Source organism: Sciurus vulgaris (assembly GCF_902686455.1).
Source record: "Sciurus vulgaris genome assembly, chromosome: 11".
Taxonomy (NCBI): Eukaryota; Metazoa; Chordata; class Mammalia; order Rodentia; family Sciuridae; genus Sciurus; species Sciurus vulgaris.
In genome coordinates this window covers 91,762,221-91,785,209 of record NC_136472.1, presented here as the reverse complement: position 1 = coordinate 91,785,209, position 22,989 = coordinate 91,762,221, and the positions used below count along the sequence as shown (strand labels likewise).

Below are 22,989 nucleotides of genomic sequence, written 5' to 3'. Positions count from 1 at the left end.
AACCTGTTACTAAGGAATAAGTAGGGATTGTACCTAGTTCTCTTGACTAGGAGAATTGTTTGACCAGGGGACCTTATCTACATGAGTAGAGTGAGGAAGAGAGCTTACCGTTAGGTGACTTCAGGTCCTCCTGATTTTACCAGATATCAAAGCAGCACTGAGCCTTAATTTTAGGTTTTATACCATACTACCTTATAAGGTATGTATTATTATTGTCCCCCATTTCATAGATAAGATATCAGGTACACAGGGTAACTTGCTTAAAACTATGGTATCCATTCCCCTCAACTATTTTCTGTTTGCTTTCCTTCAACTCACATGGAAATTCTCAATATCCAGAAATAAAAGAAAATTCAAAGTTTTACCTCCATTTCTTTCTCATAAATAAAAGTGAATTATCTTACTATTTATTATTAATTGCCAAGGAGTTTTCATGCAAGTGCCCTGATGATTCTATTTCCTTTCCATTTACAGTTCTACAAACTGATATAGGTAAACACATTTGCATTTCTTGATTGTGAGCTGCTAGACATAGTTTTTATCAAGAGAGCTGAGAGACTCAGTTTTCCTTTTCAGATCCCTTAAAAGAAAAATAAATAATAAGATAATTTGGATTTTGTACTACTGTGGAGGCAATGGTCTTTCAATCTTTCTAAAGGCCAGTGTTGCCATGAGTAACTTGGTTGTTTCTTGTAAATACACAAAATACCTTTTGATTGATAAAAATTTTGCTGGCTTACTTGATTGCAACTTTATAGTTGGCAAAGTTGATTTCTTACTATTGTTTTAAAAATATATTTTTCTATGCAACAGGAAGTAATTAATGATTATCTGGAATGGGCGTCCTTTCACTCTAATTATGACATAGTCGCTCATCCTTCTCTTGATAAAATTAGATATTTTGTGTGTACGAATTTGGTTTTCAAATAGTGAAAATGTAATTATAAGAAGCCCCAACTAATTCCACTTTTGATTTTACTTTTTTTTAAAGTATGGCCAAAGTCTTTATACAAGGAAGACAAGTATTTATTTATAAAGCATTATTTATAATTAACTATATGTCATAAAGCAGATTTTATATATTTGGATTTTCATCATTTCTTTCACCTTGCCTGTGAACTTCATCAAATTAACTGTTTTGAAAGTAAGAACAATTTAGACCTTATTTCTTAAAGTTTCATGAATCTAGTGTATTGGGATAGTAAGTTTCTTTAGCCTTCCTTTTTGTTTTAGTAAGAGCTATGCTTAGGTGATGTAGTGGTAGAAAGCAACATGTCAGTTCGGCTTTAACATTTATGCAGTTTGTTTCATTGTATAAATTAGGGAATAGTTTTAGCAAAACAGTGAATTTTTTTCTTACTTCACAAGTATATTATTAGCTCTGTCCATCTACATCTGCTACTACAATATTCCATGCAATTTCAGATATCCTCCCTTCTAAGCTTAATAACTCACAAGCTGTAGCCCTTCCAACACACACTTTTATAAGTAACCTCCAGGCCTTTTTCAAAATAAAGTGACGTATATTTCTGTAAGTTTTTTTTTTTTTTTTTTTAACCCACTTAACCTACATAAAACCCTGGTACCATTTTTTAGGTTCCTTTAAAAAATGTATAAGTGATTTAAACAAAAAATTTGTTTAGTATTATGTCCTTAACTTGACTTTCCCTGTAAGTACTGCAGTTTTTATTGCGTTATTTTGTGTAGTGCGGGAATTCTTTTTTGTTTGTTTTTAGGCCCCACATGTTGTGTTACAGCAGAATTATAATTAACAAAGTTATCTTCATTTTAAAATTTATCCTTGGACTTTAGTTAATTTTATTGTAATAGTGTGATTAATTTAAGTGTACTTAATTATAAATGTAAAACTTAGTTGTAGGAATTCAGTGGTTTTTTTTTTTTTTTGGATCATTTTAGGACACAGATGTCTTCAACCTTTGTCACCTGTGTTCCATATGGAACTTTACCTAGCTGTATAATAAAAAGCACTGTTGATTATTGTGAAATTATTAAAATTTTTCTTTTGAGAGATTTAATGGAGAAAAAGCATAATCACATTATGATCTCTCATTTTTATTTAAGTACATATATATGTGTATGTGCATATATGTACACACACACATACATATGCTTAGAAAAACAACTTGGAAAGATAAAATTCACCATGCTAATAGTCATTATTTTGTATGTTGAGATTATAAAGGATTTTTCTTTGTTTATTTGGACCTTATTTTTCACCTGGAAGAAGTTTTACAGTCAGGGAAAAAAAAAAAAAAAAAAACCTACAGAAAGAGGGATAGTGCATGCAAGTGGGTGTTGGGGGATATAGTAGTAACAATTTATTTCTTAATGAAGCTATTAGGAAAATACAATCTGAATTGAAGGGAAATTAATAGATCTTGCCATAAATGGTTCTATCTAAAATTTGAATTTCATTTTGTGCTTACTACATTCCTGGTAGCTACATTTTTCTTTAAATCATATTTCATTTAATCCACATAACAATCTTATGAAGTTGAGATATCATCCCCACTGAGTGAAAGAATACATCAACATTTAAAGAGATTAAATATTTACCTGCTGGTTGGATGTTGCACTAATACAATTATACCCTAATACTTTTCTTTTTCTCGGGGAAAATATGTATTTTAGGAACATATTCATTTGGTTTTTATTTGTAATAAGGAAAAAACAGCCAGCTTTTTCTCTAAATTGGAAGAAGCACATATTTTCTAGGGAAAAAAGGTTGTCACCTTTTGTGGCAAAGGATTTCATTGCTTTTTAACTTTGTGGAATATTGCCACTCAAGTCTTACATATCTATATTTCATGTTTTGCCAATGCAGAAATAAATATTACTTCAACTTATTAATGAATCAAGCTGGTGCCTGTGTTCCATTTAGCATTCTTATATGATAATTTCGTGCATTTCTCCAAGGAATCAAATAACATTAACAAAACACCAAAGTATCTTGTATTTATATGTGCTATATGAAATACAGACATCTCGGTGTGTTAAAAGTATTTAAAAACATGCCAACTAAATTTGGAAGATTAAATCATTGTATATGCCTATGCAAACTATTATTAAAATAAATTTACTCACATTAAAGATAAGAGTGACTGGGTTAGTAAATTCACTTCTATAGATCATAAGATAAAGTCACCATTTGATTAGTTTGAGGCCTCTAGAAACTGTAATTCGACTAGTTTTATTGACTTGGAAATGAACTTTGTCAATGGAACTTAATTTCTGGGTCTTGTCACCACTCATGTAATTGTGCTGAAAAACCTCACAGTTGTTCTCAGTGTGTTACACTCATCTTAAGAGAATTGATAATTTGGGGTACAACCAGGGAAATTAAAATTATTTGCATTACCAAGTAGAAACAGCTTTTGAGGGGCTAATGGTGGAAACTCAGAAGGAAGATTTGCAGCTTCAGTCTTTGCCCTTTTGGGTGCTTCTATTTGGACCCAAGCTCCCAGGCTCTGAGAAAGCAGTAGCAGTCCATGTGAAGGAGAACCAAGGCACTCCCACCAACAGCCAGCACCCGCTGCCAGCCATTTGAGTGAGGCATTTCAACCTACCGGCCAACCCATATGCTTCAATAGCTGTGAATATGCTTGGCACACTGGTGATCATCTAGTTCTTCTTTTAGAAGAGAAAAATGTATTTTTGGAGATTTTATTCTAGGGAAGAAGCAGCTGTATTTGAAGGGCTGGTAGCATTATATGAACTCCCTAACAAAAGCTTGAAAAGTTAAAACTCAATTTATACAGGCCATCTTGATCTTAAATGCTGAAGTTAAAATTCTGTGATTCATTTTTAATGGAAATATAGGAGGATGACAGATCCATATGTTATTTTGTGAGGACTTTCAAAAATTATTTGTAATGTAAGTGTATATCATATATTATAAAGATTTAAGGTAACAAAGATTATTCATCTTATAAAGAGTATTTAAAAGACAACCTTCATCAAATATAAAATTTCTTATTGTAATTATTGGATTTATTTGGAAAAAAACTAAAGAAGAAAATCACTAAGTATCATAAACCCTGACAATAAGTAGATTTTTATTTTGAATTTTTTTAGTGTGGTATATTTTCTTGACTGGATCCTTTATAGAAAACAAAGAGTGTAGAACATTGAAAAGAATCTCAGATATATTTAAAATTAAAATTAATCTTTTATAAAAACAGGTAAATTATATAATTTTGAAAATTGCTTTATATAACATATCTGTAATGTAGGATTTTTTTCCTAATCTTCATTTTATCACATTTTATCAAAATCCCAGAATTTAAGGCTTATCAGTTTATTAATTGATTAAGTAAAATGCTTATCTTGAAAATAATAAAATATTTATTTTAAACTAGTAAAAATATTGGGGAAGTAATTTTAAAATATTATTTTGTTTCTAAAAACTTCATATAGCATTTAGAATCTCTCATAGCATTCTCTATACCTGTATAATGTTAATGCAAAAAGGCCCTCAGGGATTGTCTCTTTTTCACTTTTCAAATGAGAAAAATTGATGTCCTGGAAACTAATCAAGGTCTTTCAATGGTCAAGAATGGCAAAGAATTCTGGTTGTTAGTACCTTTTCATTATATCACTTAGTGTGCAGTCATGTGGCATTTTGTTTATTATTGTTTGGGTGTCTATGTCTAATTTTACCACCTAGTTTGTATGCCCCGTTAGGCAGCTTTTAAACTTTGCATGGTCTTTCTTAATAAGAGTCTCTATATAAGCCACTTAACAATGGAAAATTCAGTTTGTACATACTGGTTAGTTGCATTCTTTGATATAAAAGTGTATTTTTAAATTAGAATGCCTAGTGCAAGGCTCTGGTCTCCATTATATGTCCTTTTATTGCTTAAAAGTTAGTAATGCTTAGAGCATATCAATGATCTTATTTGTTGTAAGTTAACTAAACAATTAAGGATTTAATATGCTAATATAGTATATATATATTATATATAAGTATAGGCTAAGTAGAGCAAAGCCTATTATCCTTAATTAAAATAAGTTAGTTAAAAAGAATGAAGTATCTAAATCACATCTATATGCAACCCAATCTGGAAAATGGGAGAAGGCTTAAGGAAAATGACAAATTTGAGAAAGTTTTTAAATTATTAAAAGATATTTACTTTCACAGATCTTAATTGTAGCATAACAGCTCACTTAATCAAAACCTATATTCTGAAAAAAACCTATATTCTGAAAATTTTGTTGTCAAAACAGGAATTCAGTATCTTTAGATGTAAAATAATTCTATTTAATTTGTGTGTGTGTGTGTGTGTGTGTGTGTGTGTGTGTGTGTGTGTGTGTGCGCGCGCACGCGCGCTGTTAGGACTGGCATGAGTCCTGTATGCGAAAATAATTTTAAGGTGGTTTTTGTCCAAGAATAATTATTATACAGAAATAGCATGTTATCAATCAACATTTATTGAGCACCAGACCTGATAATACTCATTAAGATAAAACACTAATTTGATTATAAAATGATACTAGGTGTCATATAAATGAGAAACTACGGGAGGGGAGAACTCACTGTTGATTTGAATGACTCAGTATACAGAATGTAGAAGCTGAATTGAACCTCATGTGATGAGTTAGTAACATTGTAATAAATATGGAGAGATGTGCCATTCCACGGAGGAACCCAATAAAAAAGGAACTAAGGCACAGGAATGTAAAGGAATATTAGGGAATCGACAGGTCTTAGTAGATGAAGTAAAGTTCTCACCTGAGGAACACTTGAGAAACAAAAGTTAGAAAGCTAGCTTAGGTGCCAAAATGTGGAAGTCTTACCTTTTTGTATACACTGTTCTTTCCAACCCTAACCCCCATTTAGTGATAAAATGGTAGACTAACATGGGGTATAGGTGGTAGAAATGGAAAGCATACTGAGTCATTGAAAAAAATCTTATGAGCAAGTAGCAAGATAACCTAAATGTGAAGTTGCCATTACAGAGTGCTATATGTTTAGGTCTTTAAATACAAATTAATTAAATATTTTGACTTTTACCAGACTTCCATCTCCTTGAAACTCATATCTACCAACACACCTGCTTATAAACACATATCCCAGGATTATTAGAATCAGCTTCGATACTACCTCATTGTGATGACTTGTTTTTTAGTTGATGTCTCCATTATTCACCCATACAGTCATCAAATACACGCTTCTATAAGGCACTCTAAACTTCTGTCACTGCTTTAGTACCTTCATGTCCAGTCAGCCACTCAATTGTGTTTCTTGTTTCTTAAGTAGTTTTCAACATAGCTCCTTTCTTAAATCCACACTGCTTAGGAACCCAAATCTTCTCTTTCCTAGATAACTGTAGTGACCTACAAATAGATATTTCTTTTTGCATCCCACAGCCCATTTTTTAACAGATGTCAGAAATATTTTCCTAAAAGATATCATTTTACTATTATCTATTGTTTTTAAGACATGAAGCCTCTTTAGTATGGCATTTATTATATAACTCTCTCCTATGTCTCCAGTCTTATTTTATGACAAATTTTCGATATGTTTTCATATATAACATATAGTTCCCTAAGTGTGTCATGCCTTTTTTTTTTTTCTGTGCCTTTTGCCTGACATGTTGGGCACACTTAGACCTATCTGTATTTTTCTAAGTAGTCTGATAAATTCCTTCTTTCTAAAATTCTATCTTACCTGGAAGGTTTTTTTGATCCAAAGTCCTTCAGGCAAAGTTAGGCATTCCTATTTTGGCCACAACTGTTATAGATCCTAATATGTATTATAACTGTGTATTCATATTTTTTTACTTGGTATTTCCTTGAAGTTAGCATGTATGCTTTATTTATCTTTGAACTTCTAATACTTAGCTCAGGATCTTACAGGTAATAAGCCTAGTCCATTAAGGATGCTATGACAAAAATCAAAGATTGGGTAGCTGAAACAACAAACATTAATTTCTCATAGTTCTGGAGGCTAAGAAGTCCTGATGCCAGCAGGTTTGGTGTCTGATGAGGGTGCACTTTTTGATCGATTATGAAGAGCTGTCTCTTGTGTCCTCAACATGACAAGAAGGGGCCTGGGAGTTCCTATGGTTGCTTTTGTAAGGGCACTAATCCCATTCCTAGGATTCCAGCATATTTTTGTTTGTTTCTCAAAAAAGACTAGTAGCTATCAAGCATCTATGGAGCAATATTAGAATGTTATGTACCTGGAATTGCCTCTAATAGAAATTTCACTTTCTGAAACTCTCTATTTTAATTTCTGTAAATTCTTAATCTAACTGAGACACACAATTTTAATAGGTAATGATTTCTAAAACACAAGGTGAAGTTTTATTACACAATACAGAAACTAAGACATTGTCTAGAAGTAAACTCTTTTTAATATTTCTATGGGATTGGATATTATAAGTAGTGGTAGAAAAGTATATTATTTATATGTTAATAGGGAAGCATTGAGGTAGGTGGTTATTATGAGCTTACATTATCTCAGGTGTAAGACTTATAGTTCTCATTTTCTTGAGCTTTAGTTCAAAATTTTAATAGCATATTCAACAATTATGTTTTATAGCTCTACATCTCTAAAGAAAGTGCCAAATACTTAAAAGCTTGTTTAGGAGCCTTTGTTGCCTCAGATTAGTGTCACAGCATGCAATTTTATTACTGATCTAAGAAAATTGTACAAATTATGGAAAACTGCAGAACTATTTGTTTTAACAATATAAGAAACTAAACAAATAAGATCCATGGAAGGTATTAAATTGATGTCCAGTACTATGTTTAACTTACTAGTTTAATTTATTGATGCTCCTAATTATTAAAAAAATATTCTGTTGAAAGAAGAGATAAGGGATGCAAGGGACTATAGCCAGACTTCTGTCTCATTAATCCAATTCAATAAATATGTGTGAATCTATCTTTTCACTTTGTTGTGCTATGATGCTACAGATATTGTGTTAGAAATTGATAGTTTAAGGTCAAATGTTGAAAATTTCATGTGATTTATTGAGTATTGTATTGAAAGCAAAAACCAGATTAGTTGTATGGCTAGGCACCAGTGTATGGGTAACATTAAAAAATGCATATTGCTTTTGCACCATCATAAAGTAAGACAAAATTATAAGTTGAGCAATGCATTGTAAGATGGGGACCATCCTATAAATATGAAAACTTGACTACACTTTGAGCAGACTCACTGTTTTCTAATGAGTAATATTTAAGGGATTTTGTTACTAGCCAAGGGAAAGCTTGTTTAGAAATTTAGCTATACTGTGATGCAAATTTAATTCATTAGCTACCCATTGCTGTATAGATATACATTTTTAATTCTTCACACAATTTAATCTGTTTAGTTCTGAGATGAGATGAGTCCTATTCATCTTTGAATACTTAACTGCTTCTACAAGAAACACTGCTGCTAATTTCTACTTGGCCATACTAAGGTTGAAGTACAAAGATGAACAAAGTACTGTCTCAGTTTGTCAGGAATTGGCTTAGTAGGGGAGAGAGAAGATAAAGAAATTGCTGGCTACAGTTTTAGTAAAGACAATGTTTTTGTGTGGAAATGTTTTGAGATTTCAATAATTCATATATATTGTTAAAGAAGGCTAAATTTCACACTAAGTAAGCTGAATTTCACAGTAAGTAACAGGATCTTTGTGATGCTCCTTAAGTGACTCTACCCAGAATAGAAGCTGTTGTAGGAAGGACTCTATAGCCTTGGTTTTAATAACTCAATTAAAAGCAGTCTATTACTGAGTCTCAAGCTCCAAGAATGAGATGTAATTCCTAGTTTGAATGGGAATTTCAAGTGCTCTTTAAGGTATCAGTGGATTTAGACACTCAGTGCCTGACTGGGCTCCTGATGCTTAGTGGTCCCTTGAACCACTTTATCTCCAAGTAAGAGGAAAGATACTGGTGTGATTTGGAAGATTGTCGGTCTTTGTGCCATTGCTGTTTTGTTTCCAGATCTTTTCTTGCCAAATGACTTGGATCTTAGTTTTTAATAATACTGCAAATGACAATACATGTTTTAATGTATTAAACATGGGCTGTCACAATTTTTAAAAATAATCTAGGGATGGCAGGAACAATTGTATGTTCCAGATAATGACTGACATTTAAAGTTGAGTTTCTTATAAAATTACAATCCATTATAATTAATCTCATTTAAAACTGCTCTTTTCTCCTTTCTAGTTAGAGAGTTTCTAAAGCAATTTCCTGTGTTCCTTTCCATTTGCTCTTTCCCTTTGATCTATGCAATGTTATTAATTTATACAAAAAGTTCTGTTACCTGGAATTATCTGCCAAGAAACAAATACATGGCATCCACATTGTTTCATAGCATTAAGCCACCATCTCTGTTTTTTCTGTAATGTTTCTGACAAAATGGAACATCTACAAACAACAAAAGTGAAGTCAACAACTGAAATATGCTATTTATATTTACAATTGCAATTGGCTTTCTTTACATTTGCAACCACATTTTTTGTTTGGGTCATATGTTTCATATTTAAGATATTTTGTCTTCATAGTATGTTCAAATGTTGAGGTTATTAAATAAACTATCCTTTAAGGAAATCTTTAAAAATTGTGAAGTTAATATGCTCAGTGTAGTCAGATTCTACTTTGCCAGAATTTTTTGTATGTTAAACAGGTGGTTTTTTTTTTAAAATAAGTCTCTTCTTTAAATGTCTCTTTGGAAAATTAATTACACATTTTACTATTAATATTCTTTTCTCCTATGGAAATAAACACATAAGCAGCTTTTACATTTTAAACAATACAAATGTACACTTTTTGCTTTTCCATTTTCTGATGGAATAAACTGCTTTAAAGCATTATGTCATTTAAAAATGCAGCAACTAATTCTAATTGGCCGTCTCCCTTTTAGGGGCAAGTAATTCACTGATTATTCCTAAAGACTCATAATTTTAAGAGTTCCTAACTTCTAAGTATCTTAATTTTCTATTGGGATTAATTTATATAAAGTGATTTAGTAAACTGCTCAGCTGTTAAGTGTCAAAATAAGTAATTTTCTAAATATAATTCAACTCTATCCTTTCCAGTGTTTTTCCCCCCCAGCGATAATTACTTAATACACATAATCTCAACTGATTATTTCAGCTGTATCTGAAAAAAAAAGAAACTTACCTGTAGCATTATTGAATCACAAGCCTGGTAAAATTATCTCTTAGAACACATAGAATGACATATAAAAAGTATGGGTTCCTGTTTTGTGACTAGTTTTTCTTGATTGAAATGATGGTATTCTATGGGGGGAAAAAGCAAAATATGAGCTGTCTAACTTATTTGAAAGCAAATTACAAAGTTATCACTGTTTAAAGTTTCTCAAATACTTTTATGCTCCTTTTAATTATTTAACACTGGAGTTAATATTTTATATAATTTCTAGTTCATGATATCAAGGTTGTGTTCAAATTAAGAGCAAAGAATGGCAGCTTCCAACTTTTCTATTGTTGTGGGTTATTTTTTGGTTTTATTGGTTTTTTTACAGTTTTAACATCCAAATCAACTTTTCTTTTCTACAAAGTACCTTAATACATGTGTATTATGCTTATGTTCCTTCCTGAACTTGCAGCTGTTTTGGTAGCTGAAAACTGCTAGGCAGCAGGCTGAACCTTTGGCAATGATCAAAATAGATGACATTCGCATTGTTTGCATGGTACCACAATTGGCATTGACTTTTAATGCTGGACATGTGGTTGGTGCAATTGAGGCTCTGAATTCCTCTTATTTAAAGGTAATCAACTGAAATAGTGGTCACATGTGACTAGTAGCTACTATAATGGACAGTACAGCTCAAGAAACTCAAGGGCATATTTGTTGGTTATCGTTTTCACAGATTTAAAGGCCATCGTGTAAAATTCACTAGTATGATCCAAGTCTTTTATTCCTTGGATTAAAATATTAGCTTTATTTTAGATACTTAAAGAAAAGGAGCTACAGGAGAACCCTTGAATTTTTGTATTCATGTGGCATCCATTGAAATATAGCTATTCTAATTTGACTTTCTTGTGTTTGTTGTTTTTGTTTTGTTCTTTTTTTTTTTTTTTTTAAATTGTGGAAATGAGCAGAGGGAAAATAAAAACTACCTTACTTTGTATCGTGCTTTGCATTTTTTACATTTTTATGTCTTCTCAAATCTTCTAAACAGGGTTACAGGAAGGTATGGTCCAAAATTGACATTATTCTCAGTTGTGAGAGGAAATACTTCTCAGCATGAGAGAAATTCTTACAGTGAGAAGGGCTGGAAAAGGATGACTTAAAAGATTTCATTGGGAACTGGGTACAGTGGTGTGCACCTAAATCCCAGCAACTGGGGACATTGAGGTGGGAGGATTATAAGTCTGAGGTCAGCCTAGGCAACTTAGCAAGACCCTGTTCAAAATAAAAAATAGGGCTGAGGATGCAGCCCAGTGGTAAAGCTGCCCAGTACTGGGGGGCGGGGGGGGGGGGCGGGGGGGGCGGGAATTCAGTTGGAAAAAGGTGATTATAAGGTTTGTCTGCTAAATCAAGCTTCTAGGATAAAGAATCAAAGATACTCCTGTGAGTCTGAGCCAGGGTTATTGCTGTATGTGGTGACTTTATAACCTATAAAGGAAAGTGAAGAACAACAGCTGGTTTGGGGAAAAGGATTAGTTTAAGTCTGATCTTAAGGTGCTAGTATTGCATCCAGATGATATCACAAAATGCCCCAAAGACAGAATTACAGGCAGAGAAGGGCTAAATTGTTGACTAACTATAGGAGATTCAGGAGTCATGTGGCATGTTCATTTTCATATTTCAAGCCTTTCTTTTCTCCTTATCTGCTCCACCATCTTCCTAGTACCACAACTGTAACAAATTTCAGTAGAAATTTATTTGTATAATGATGAAAGCTGAGAAAGAGAATGTTCACTTGAGAGAATGAACATAAGGGGAAGAAATGCAACATATAGGAAAAGTATATTGGTAAGCTCTCAAAGAGGTTAGTTGGTTGGATGGTTCATGTGGAAGCTGAACACAGGGAGCATTGCACAGAAGATGGTGATTTGAGTTCTTCAAGGAGAAGAGTAGCCTGGGAGAATCTCAGCTGTATCTTAAGAATGTGCTTATATAAAAAGCAGAAAGTAGAAGGGCTGTGCCCACAGGCTGAGGTAAGGAGAGATAGGGAAGTGCTGTTAAATGGTGTAAAGTTTCAGTTATGCAGGATTAAAAAGCTCTAAAGAAGTGCTATACAATAAAGCGCTTATACTTTAACAACACTGTATTGAACACTTACTTCTTAAAGGGTAGATCTCATATTATGTGCTTTTTTTATAGAAAGAGAAAGAAAGAGTCCTTGATACTTTCCTAGAGACTATAATATAAACAGGAATTGAAACAAAGATCCTTAGAACTGATGGATTTTTTTTTTTTTTTTTTCTTTTTCTTTTCCCAATTTGGCACTATCTGGGTTTACTCTTGATTTGGTCCAGAGCATTTCTGCATTTATGCTAAAATGTTTGATCCTGGGATTAAGTAGGTGTTACCCTCAAGCTAATAACTCTGTAGAGCCATCATTTATCATTTCAAAAGCATAAACATGCCTGAACATGTGATTTAAGAAAAAAGAAAAACTAAAGGAAGAGCCTGGAGCAGCACTGTCCAGTACTCTGCAGAGCGGGATGGAAACGTCAGCACTGTCCTGTATGGGGAGTCACAGGTGGCTGTTGAAAACCTGAAGTGTGACTAGTGTGGCTGAGAAATCTTATTTAATTTTAAATTTTGTCATATGTGGCTCATGGCTCATATTGGGCAACACAAGTCTAGAGACTTCAAGAAAGTTCACTGTGAATGAAGTGGGAATACAGTCCTTGGCATTGTGATTCGAATGAAAAATTAAGAAAAGGGTATGACTGGAACTCCAGTTCATGGTTTTAAAATGAATCTTTTGGTTATTGTGATGGTGTATTTCTTTTGTGTTTGAACTAATGGGCTTTAAAAACATACAGAGATAGAAAGAGGTTGGCAAAATTTATTTTCAAAGTATAGTAAGTTTAGAGTAGAATTTGTGAACTACTTCGATCATTTAAAAATTGGTTTTCACCATTATATGAATATACATAATAGCCAGTTGTCAGCTAAAGAAATGCTCCTTATACAGACATAGGAACCAGGATGATCATTTAAAAAGTGATGCCATTTAAAAATATAATTGAGGAAGCATACATGATGGAAAACTTTAAAATTAGTTTTCTGTTGAGTAAACAGTTCTTTTAGGTCAACCTGCATGGTCTTTCTCCTGGATTGTTACTATAGCTTCCTAGTTGGTTTTTCCCTCTGTGGACCATGTACTACCTCACCCCTAGAATTGTATTACTAAAAACAAACCTGATTCACATCTCTGCTTAAGAATTTTTTACTACAAATCAGCATGTAATAAAAGGTTTCAATCACACTTTTGAAATTAGTAGGTGAAGTAGACTGATGAAAGTAAAATTGCTAAAACATTTGTGTTAGTACATTGGCAGTAAACAACAATAAGGTTAAGGATACTTATATAGTTCAATCTGCTTCTGAGAATCTTTCTAAAGAAATAATCTTAAACACCATAAAATATGCCCAGGAAGTTGCTTTTCACATACTAGTAGAGAATTCTGAAATTTTATTTTCTATAACTTGTAGAGGGAAGCAAAGAAGAGAAATCCATCATCCTCTTATAAGTTCTTTTTCTATATCAATCTCGATTGTAGCTGATATGACAAGAAGTGCCAATATTGGAAATTCTGAATCCATTTAACATGCAGACCTCTAGCATACTTGATCAGTAAATTGAGACCTGTTGTCATCACTTTATAATCTAGATGCCATATTCTTTTTAAAACATAGTCATTTAAGGTTATCATTATGTAATATATTTATTTCAGTAGAACCCTGAAAATAGTTGAATAGTAGGTGCTGAGCTCATGAGGGTTGGGATCACTTTATAATCTAGATGCCATATTCTTTCTAAAACATAGCATTGAAGGTTATCATTATGTAATATATTTATTTATTTATTTCAGTAGAACCCTGAAAATAGATGAATAATATGTGCTAAGCTCATGAGGGTTGGGATCATGTCTTTCTTTCTCACCCATCAGCCTTAAAGTCTATCATAGTACCTGAATAGGCTCTCAACAAATTGTTATTGAATATCCTGACTTTGGCAGTTTGTTTTGCTGTCTAATGAAGTAAGGGATTTACAGTATTTAAATAACCACTTTGTGGTAGTCTCTTTGGTTTGCAAGGAACAAAACAGACTCAAGTTACTTACCTATGAATGAATGGGTAGAGAAGCACATTAATGACTGTGATTAAGCTTTACTTTTTCTAGGAATCCATAGAAACTGGTGCTTTTTCCCCCTTAGAAGCAAGAATCTCTTGCTACCTGCTTGGTGCTTTTCATTGATTCTGTCTGTCTCTGCCTCTGAGTACTATTTTTGTTTTTCTTCCATAAGAAGATTATGTTGTTTTCACATAACTCTAGTACATAGTCCTGAAAGACTCTTACTATTCAGCTAATTACTCTCAACTCTGGGCAGAACTTTACATCAAGGTTCCATGGGCTGCAGATCAGCTTCTATTTTGACTGGAATCTTGCTCTGGTCAGCTGTGGGTGGGAGACAAGTTGAAGTGAAAGAGATATTGCCATTTTCAGATAAAGAAGCGCACCTGAGTTATTTTCAGCTTAGAAGTTTCCTCGGGAGAATTTGGTGATATCTGAAGCTTTATACATTATTCTTCAATAGACAGGTGTTCCCTTGTTCCTCAGATTTTCCCCAACCATGGCAGGGTAGGGAGATAGCTCAGTTGGTAGAGTGCTTTACTTGTTAGCATGCCCTGGGTTCAATCCCCTGCACCACACAAAAAAAAAAAAAAAACTATAAACCGTGGCATAGTTCTTAGGTTTGGAGGACTTCTTTTTCAGAACCTTAGAATATTTTATTATTAAAAAATTAAGTGGTCATATCCCCCGTTTCTTTTCCTGGCTAAGAAGGAATTAAAAGCATCATAGACTCCCTCAGACTATCCCTGCTTCTATACATGCCTATGGAAAAGGAAACAATTCTTTGATTGGAATTTTCACGGCTTGTATATAATAACAATTAAATGAGGACATCAAAATATCTTCAAATTTAAAAATTTATCACAAAATTTTCAAACTTAAAATAAAAATCTACCACTTAGACATACAATTTGACAATCTTCCAGTTAATAGGCAATCAAGTAGAACAATAATAATTACCATATTTTTCATTTATTAAATCCAATTAATCTGTTTCACCCAAGATTTATATTTTTCTTAAAGTTCAATATATTTATATTGGTATGTTCCTTGCTATTCAGGAAAAAACCCATAAGTCAGGCAATTGCTCTGGAAATTTACATGTAATCCTCTGAGTTTAAACATGTTCTTTAGCTTTCAAATTAAAGTCTAACATGTTGTACGAGGGTACTATCAGATACACTTTATTATGCAGGTTAATGAATTTTCAGTGATGTGTAAAACATGGGCTACAAATATATGAATGTGGAATATCAGTGGGGTAAATGACGTTTTGCTGAGCCTTACCATGCACCCAGCCCTGTGGTAGGTAACGGTCCTATTACCTTATTCATGTAATGGCCCTCTGGTGTTTTCTTAATCTAGACCAAAAACTTATTCTGATTCCACATAATTCTATTTACTTGTTTATTTATTTATTTTAGTACCTTAGGAATAAGTATGTACCAACTTAACTTTTTTTAGAAAGTCAACATTGATACATTATACTTTTCTTACAGGATAAAAGAATAAGAGTATCTCAACCCTTGACAAGAGGACCAAGTGCCTTTATTCCAGAGAAAGAAGTAAGTTTATCTGTCTTAAATTACATGAAGTGTGGTTTAAAATAACTGAATTTTATCTAAAAATATCTCTTTTCAATATGGAAGTAAAAATGTATTTCACTACTGAACTTTTTATTCATATATCAGAAAACCAGAGAGAGACGTTCTTTTCAACTTCACTTAGAAATCTGTGCCTTATTAAAGTTAAGGAGTACTGAAAAGTTAAAAAGGCAAAAGATTTTAGCAATGTTTTATTTCATATATGTTTTCTGAGTAAAGTAGCTAAGAATAATAAATTGTAATACTAACTTTAAGGTTTTTGGTTTTAAAAAGGCCATTGTTTGTTTCACAGTGCATAAAGGTTTTACATCAAAGTTGAGAAAAGATATTTTGAAATAAAAAATGAGTTTCCCAACTAAACTTTTAAAATAAGATATATTACATTACTAGTAATTCTGTTTTCATTTTGTCCTTTGATTGAATAGGATGTCATAGGATCTCCATACAATTGTGCACCTTTGGTGAGGGTGGGGAGTCAGGATGGTAAATGCGAGGAAGAGGGTTATAAATGATATAAAGGAAATTACAATTAGTACAAAGTTGGTGCTACTTTTTTGGTATTCATCTCTGAAAAATAACAATGATGTGCAGGACCCTCTAGATTCCTAGATGACTTTTAGATATACTTGTGCTAAGAACAGTTTAAGAACCACCGAAGAAGGAGTTTTTCTCTTCTTCAAGAAGTTACTAATGCGTACTGAATATAGTTGTCATATATACAGGTTCACTAAGATAAAAGATGCATAGACATGTCCTATCTTAAAGCAGTAGGATTATGCCTTTATTCTGAAATTAGTTGACAGAGTACCTATTATATGCCAGGCATTGTCTTAAGAGACTAGTAGAAATTAAAATAAAGCCAGATCATTGCCAGGGTGAGCAGTTCTTTATCTTCATCTCATTTTTTTAGCGACCTTCTCATTGAATGAAAATATAAAGTAACAATAATGTTTCCAGAGCTTGGTGATAACAGCCAATCTAGATGGTGACCAGGTTGTAGATAAGCTACCATGTTTATCACTGTCCCTCATGTCCATGATTGCTTAATACATATAAAAGGCTTCTAAAGCACATTTTCACAGTATATACTTAAAGCTAATCTGGTTTTCAGAATCTATTGCATCACCTCAATTTATCAATGTATCTTAGGCATCCAGTTAGACGTAAGAAACTTCTGCTGGAAAAAGCAAATTAAAAAACAACAAATATTCTATCCCTAATTATATTTGGTCCATCTGGATCGTTTTATATTTTTAACTATCATCTTGATTCCTTTAGTTGACAGAATAAGAGAAAGTGGGTATTTGAAGGTTAACTGAGCTTCAGTGAAATTGTCTTTTTTTAAACATAGTAAATTAATACTTTTCAAACATACTTCTTTGATTTTAAATTTCCCTCAGTAGTACCTCTGTACAAGTACAAATTGTGTAAGTACAAATTAGTGTACTTATTTTTCAGAAAAAAAATATAAAGCTAGCTCTGAACATAAGCAGAGTTTCTTGACAACAGTGTGGATCTTTGAAAAGACCATTTCTTTGAACTTCAGGAGATCTAGATTCCAAACCAGACTTTGCTATTAACTAGGTGCATGAACTTGAATTTAATCTAGAATGTTTCCTTATTTCTAAAATAAGAAACACATTCATCTTAAGTCTAGAACTATAATTCTTAAATACATATAAACAACGAACCAATATTAGAATTATGCATTATGTGTTCATCAGTTCTGAGAACTGGGTCATCTTTCTGCAAGGTGTTAATAAGTTCTTCATGCTTCAGAACCAGTTCTTGATGTGATGCCCAAACTGTCATTGTGTACAAAGCTTTATATAAATAATCTATTTTTCAGAAAGCTCTTTTGATTTCCTAGGATAAAGGATGTCCACTCTACTAACTTACCCTGGTTTTAGTAATTAATCTTTTAGGTTCAAACTACCAACAAGAGAATTCTTGTGACCTTACTAATTTTTCAGTTAACACTTCCATAGAAATTATCATGTTCCTAGGCCCTCTTAAAAAGACTTCAGAAAGCTTTTTTAATGTTGAATAACAAAAACAAGCAAAGGATAAGATTGAAATTATTTGTTTAAAAATAATGTGATTGTCCTCACAAGCTGATGAGATTAAATTGTAAATTTATGTAGTCAAATGCCTTACCACAAATTGGTGTGACAATGGCCAGGCAAGTGGGCTCTGAAAATCTGCTAAATATATGCCTGGCAAAGCAGATGGAAGCTTCTTTTCTTCAATTTTATAGCTGTGTATTTAATGTTTGATGATTTAACATTTGTTGTTTAATAAATTATGGTACCAGAGCCAAAAATGAATGGAACTTTAAAAAAAAATTGTTTCTAGGATGAGCAACTGCATAATTTCACTGTCTGGTAATAGCAAATGAATATTCATTTGCTTCAATAGTGGCAAAATTTATGTAAACCAAGGATGTGTTTACATCACATTAGCTATTTTGTTTTGTGTTTTTCTTTGTTATAAGGTTGTCCAAGCAAACACAGTGGATGAGCGAACAAACTTTCTTGTGGAAGAATACTCTACATCTGGTCGTCTGGACAACATCACGCAGGTCATGAGTTTACACACTCAGTACCTGGAGTCTTTCTTGCGGAGCCAGTTTTACATGTTGCGCATGGACGGTCCCCTTCCTCTACCATACAGGCACTACATTGCCATAATGGTAGGTGCCTGTTTTCCTGGTTTTTCCTTTTTTCATGTGACATCCTCCCCTTATTCTTTGTACCTTCTAAAATCGTATCTGTGTTTACGTGTGTGTGCATGTGTGCATACACTTACATACGTATGCAGAAAACTAAGTATGATTTTATGGACATAAAAATTGAATACACCTGTGGCTTTCTGAATACCAAGTCTTTTGGATACATTTGGAGTACTTTAAACCGCTTAGTGTACTGAATGTTTCTCATTTAATTTTCACTAAAATCTTATTCCATATTTAATCCCTTATTATTCAAGATGTTCATAGGGTCTAAAATAATATCCCACAAGTTTTGTTTTTTAAAATGAATGATGATACTTCTAAATATGGTTCTTGTTACACACTAGTTAACTAGCTAATGTTATTGACAGGTGAAGGGGTGATGAAGGAGAATTATAAATTGGGATGATAAGCAGTAAGAATGGGTGAGGTAGGAAGAACAGTGATGTAGTTGGATTGCTAGTTGGAGAATGAGGAGAACATGATGCAAGTTCTGTGTGTTTGGAGAGGTTAGGGGAACTGCTGGACTGACAGAAATAGCAGAACTAGCCAGGATTAAGTATTTAGTGTTGACCAAGTTTGATATGATTATCTTTTTTATATTCTTACTGAAGTTTTGAACAACAACAAAAAGTATTCTGTTTTTTTCAATAATGAACTTGACTAAGATTATAATGAAATTGACTAAGATTATAAATTTTTCAGTTTGGGTGGCAGTAAGGCTGAAAGCAGACTTAGAATACTCACAAACTAAGAGAGAACCCAGATATAGAAAATGGAAAGAATAAAACACTTCTATTTTACTGAGAAGTAGCCCTAAGGCAAAGAGAAGTCACAAGTCTGATTTATGTGAATTTACTAAGTTGTCCTCCACTGAGACTGACCATTACTGCACAGGAAGGAAAGGGTCAGTGAGTTCAGTGTCATCTGAATAGTACAGTGTGGACAGATATGACTGATATTACAGGTGTGTGTGTGTGTGTGTGTGTGTGTGTGTGTGTGCATTTCTGACTTGAGGTCTCACTGTATTGCCTAGTCTGAAAACTCCTTGGCTTAACCAGTTCTCCTGCCTCAGACTGCCAGATAGCTGGGACTATAGGCATGCACCACTGCACTTAGTTCATGGTTATCATAAAGGGAATGAGAGAAGTACCCGATTAGTATGAATTTTGAATTGTTAGAATACAAGTTAATAAAATTTATGGTGTTTTAAATAGAATACAGCATATGCTTACTATACAGAAATGGGTATGTATTTCCTTAAAATAGCTAGAAATTGGGCTCTGGGTTAATCTGTATAAACTTCTGGATAAAGAAGTAATTGGGGGCTGGGGCTGTAGCTTGCCTGGTGTGTGTAAGGCACTGGGTTTGATCCTCAGCACCACATAAAAATAAATAAATAAAATAAAGGTATTGTGTCCATCTATAACTAAAACATATTTTAAAAAAGAAGTAATTGGCTTCATGTGACAATTATTTACTTTTCCAAGTACATATCAGCTTTATGTATTGATTCAAGAATCTATTGCAGCAGTATGATAAACATTTCTGAAGGAAGATTCTGTAATAAAAGTTATTGGCTATAAAAATTATTAACTCCATCTGAGTTGTTCATAAATAGTTGAACAAGACTCTATCTTGATTTCTTTTTTTTTTAACAATGAATTCTTTTTTTGTGCTTTAGGCTGCAGCTAGACATCAGTGTTCTTACTTAATAAACATGCATGTGGATGAATTTTTAAAGACTGGAGGTATTGCTGAATGGTTGAATGGTTTGGAATATGTACCACAAAGACTGAAAAATCTTAATGAAATAAATAAACTGCTAGCACACCGACCCTGGCTGATCACAAAAGAGCACATTCAGGTATTGAGCCTTTCTTTGAAATAAAAAGAAAGTTTACTGATGACTTTGAGTTAATTTTTTTGTTGTGTTTTTTTTCTTAAGACTTAATTTTAACACTTGCATATTGGAAACTTGAAAAAAGTACTGTATTATCATATGTAGAAGAGGTAAATTTAGGAAGTCAGTGGGTTTACTTTAAATATAAATGAATACTTACCCTTCTTAAGTAGTCACTGATTAGCTTATATTAGAACTTTGGTGAGTAGCTGTATTTTCAAGCAATAGGTAGAACAAAGAAACTATTGTAGCATGATAGGATGCCTGGATTCTGGAGTCTTTGCTACCCACAAATTTGTGCTCCTTACCAATTTTGTAGGTCTCAATTCTCCCTTCTGTAAAGTGAGGGGTCTAGATTAAATAAGTTCTAAATACTTTCTAGTTGTAACATTTCATCATTTTAAGATTCACAAAAAATAATTTTGCAAATAAAAAATGATTTGCCAGCTGGTATGTGAATACTTAAATGCCTCCACAAACTGGGACCTAGGGGAGAAATAGAGTTGTTGTGATTGAATAAGAGTACTTGAATTTCAAGAGGAGCTTCCATCAAAGGCCAACAGGGTGAGGTCATTATACAATATCCTTAGAACTGTGCTTGCTACATGATAATTATTCAATAAGTAGGAGCTATCTAAATTATTATCAGTAGAAGCACTAGTTATTTAAAATCCCTGTTTCTAATGCATTAAAATGTCCTTTTTTTGTTATCCTCTTAAACCATATTTTTGTTTATTATTTGCCCAGTTATTGAACCAAATGTAGCTTATGTCAATCTGTATACTCTTAGATTCTGATGATCTTTCTGGGAATCTATGAACACAATGCTGTTCTAAGGTATATGTTCTGATTTGATAGCATGTTAGGAAATTAACTGTTATTTTTATGTCATATTTTACTTTGTGTGAAATACTTTGGTAGGCTAAGAAGATAAAGACTTTGCCCCTGGATGTGCTTGGAGTCTAGGGGAGAAGAGTCGGGGGTAATGACAATAATCTTAGTGTTCAAATATATGAATAAAGAGAATAGGTTCAGAAGGTATCTTAAAATAGGTGACATTTGAGCTAGTCAAAGAAAAAAATGGGGGTTTTCAAGTAGAGTATGCAATGTATGATTTGGGAGAAGAATAGCTAACACCATTCAGGTTATTGAAGTGTAGGGATATTTATATAAGGTGAGGGATGGGAAATGGGATAACATTGTATGACCCAGTAAATTCTATATTACAGAATTTGTGTTTTATCCTCAGAAAGTTATGGTCTTCAGAGTTATACTACAGTACCTCATGGGGTAGGGACACAGTCCTTCAAAAATATTAGAAAATATGTGTATGCATATATTGTTATCTTTAAAAGGTTTCTGTTTGTGTATTTTATATTACTATTATAGTGCATATATTTAACTGTTCTAAATAAAATAATTTATTAGTATATATTAACTACATAAATTAGGGGTTGGACCCTTCAGTTGTTACTGTCAGAAATGTATATGCTCAAAAGAGATCACTATGTTAGACAATGAGGTCATTAAAGGTATTTGTTCCAAGTTGTACTATAAGCTTATTTAGTGATGTAGAAGATAAATTACAGATGGTAACAGACTAGAAACTGGTCACTCAGTACTACACCTAAGAGATGACTTTTTTAAAAAGTCATGGTGAGATAAAGAGAAGGAAAAAGACTATAGTAATTATTCTACATGAAAATAAGCAAGAACTGTTGACTGATTGAATGTGAAAATGGAAAAAGAGAGGGTAGGGGAAGAATATTACTCTGAAGTTCTTGAGATGAGCATTTACAGGCCTGAGAAGATTATGACATCCACAATGTCATGCCAGTTAATGAAGGACAAAAGGGTGGATTCGAAGTGGAATCCAATAGTTATGAACTGTCCATTCGAGACTTAAGATACTGTACGAGGAAAGAAGATTGTGGATAGAATAGGGCAAGCCAACATTTTGAAGGCAAGTAATAACAATGAGGGCTGGCAGTGAGTGAAATAGAGAAAGATCCATCCCAGGGTAGAAAAGGTGGAATTATTGAAGTCAGAGGAGGTGAATTTTTGGAAGGGAGCAAGAAAACAAAGTAAGCTCTGCAAAGTCAAACAGGGTATAGAGTAAAATGAAATAGTCAGATTTGACCATTTGAAAGGGTATCATGTGTAACTTTAGTAAATGTAATTTCAGAAGTTTGTTGGAAAAAATCAGATTATAATGAATTTATACAGTGAAAATGAATGTAAGGAAGTGATAAAATACATATGATGAATATTGGCTATTTTTTCAGGTTTAAAGATAACCCTACAAAGATTGGTCAATGCACTATAAATTTACCAGTCATTTTCAAAAGTTTGTTGGCAGTATTATAAAAATATTACAAAAATATTAATATCCTTTACCCTAAAAATTCTATTAGGAAATATTTCCAAAACATGAACAAAACTA

At 32.8% G+C, this 22,989-nt stretch overlaps 1 protein-coding gene across 1 annotated transcript in view; it reads left to right on the top strand.

Moving 5' to 3' along the window:
* SESN3 (sestrin 3) overlaps window positions 1–22,989 on the top strand; it is a 64,329-nt gene that overhangs the window by 17,563 nt on the left and 23,777 nt on the right. Inside the window, exons 2-4 of the mRNA XM_079101988.1 lie at window positions 15,808–15,873; window positions 18,407–18,604; window positions 20,328–20,510. Of these exons, the coding sequence (XP_078958114.1) occupies window positions 15,808–15,873; window positions 18,407–18,604; window positions 20,328–20,510 (447 nt within the window). The remainder of the gene's footprint in view (window positions 1–15,807; window positions 15,874–18,406; window positions 18,605–20,327; window positions 20,511–22,989) is intronic.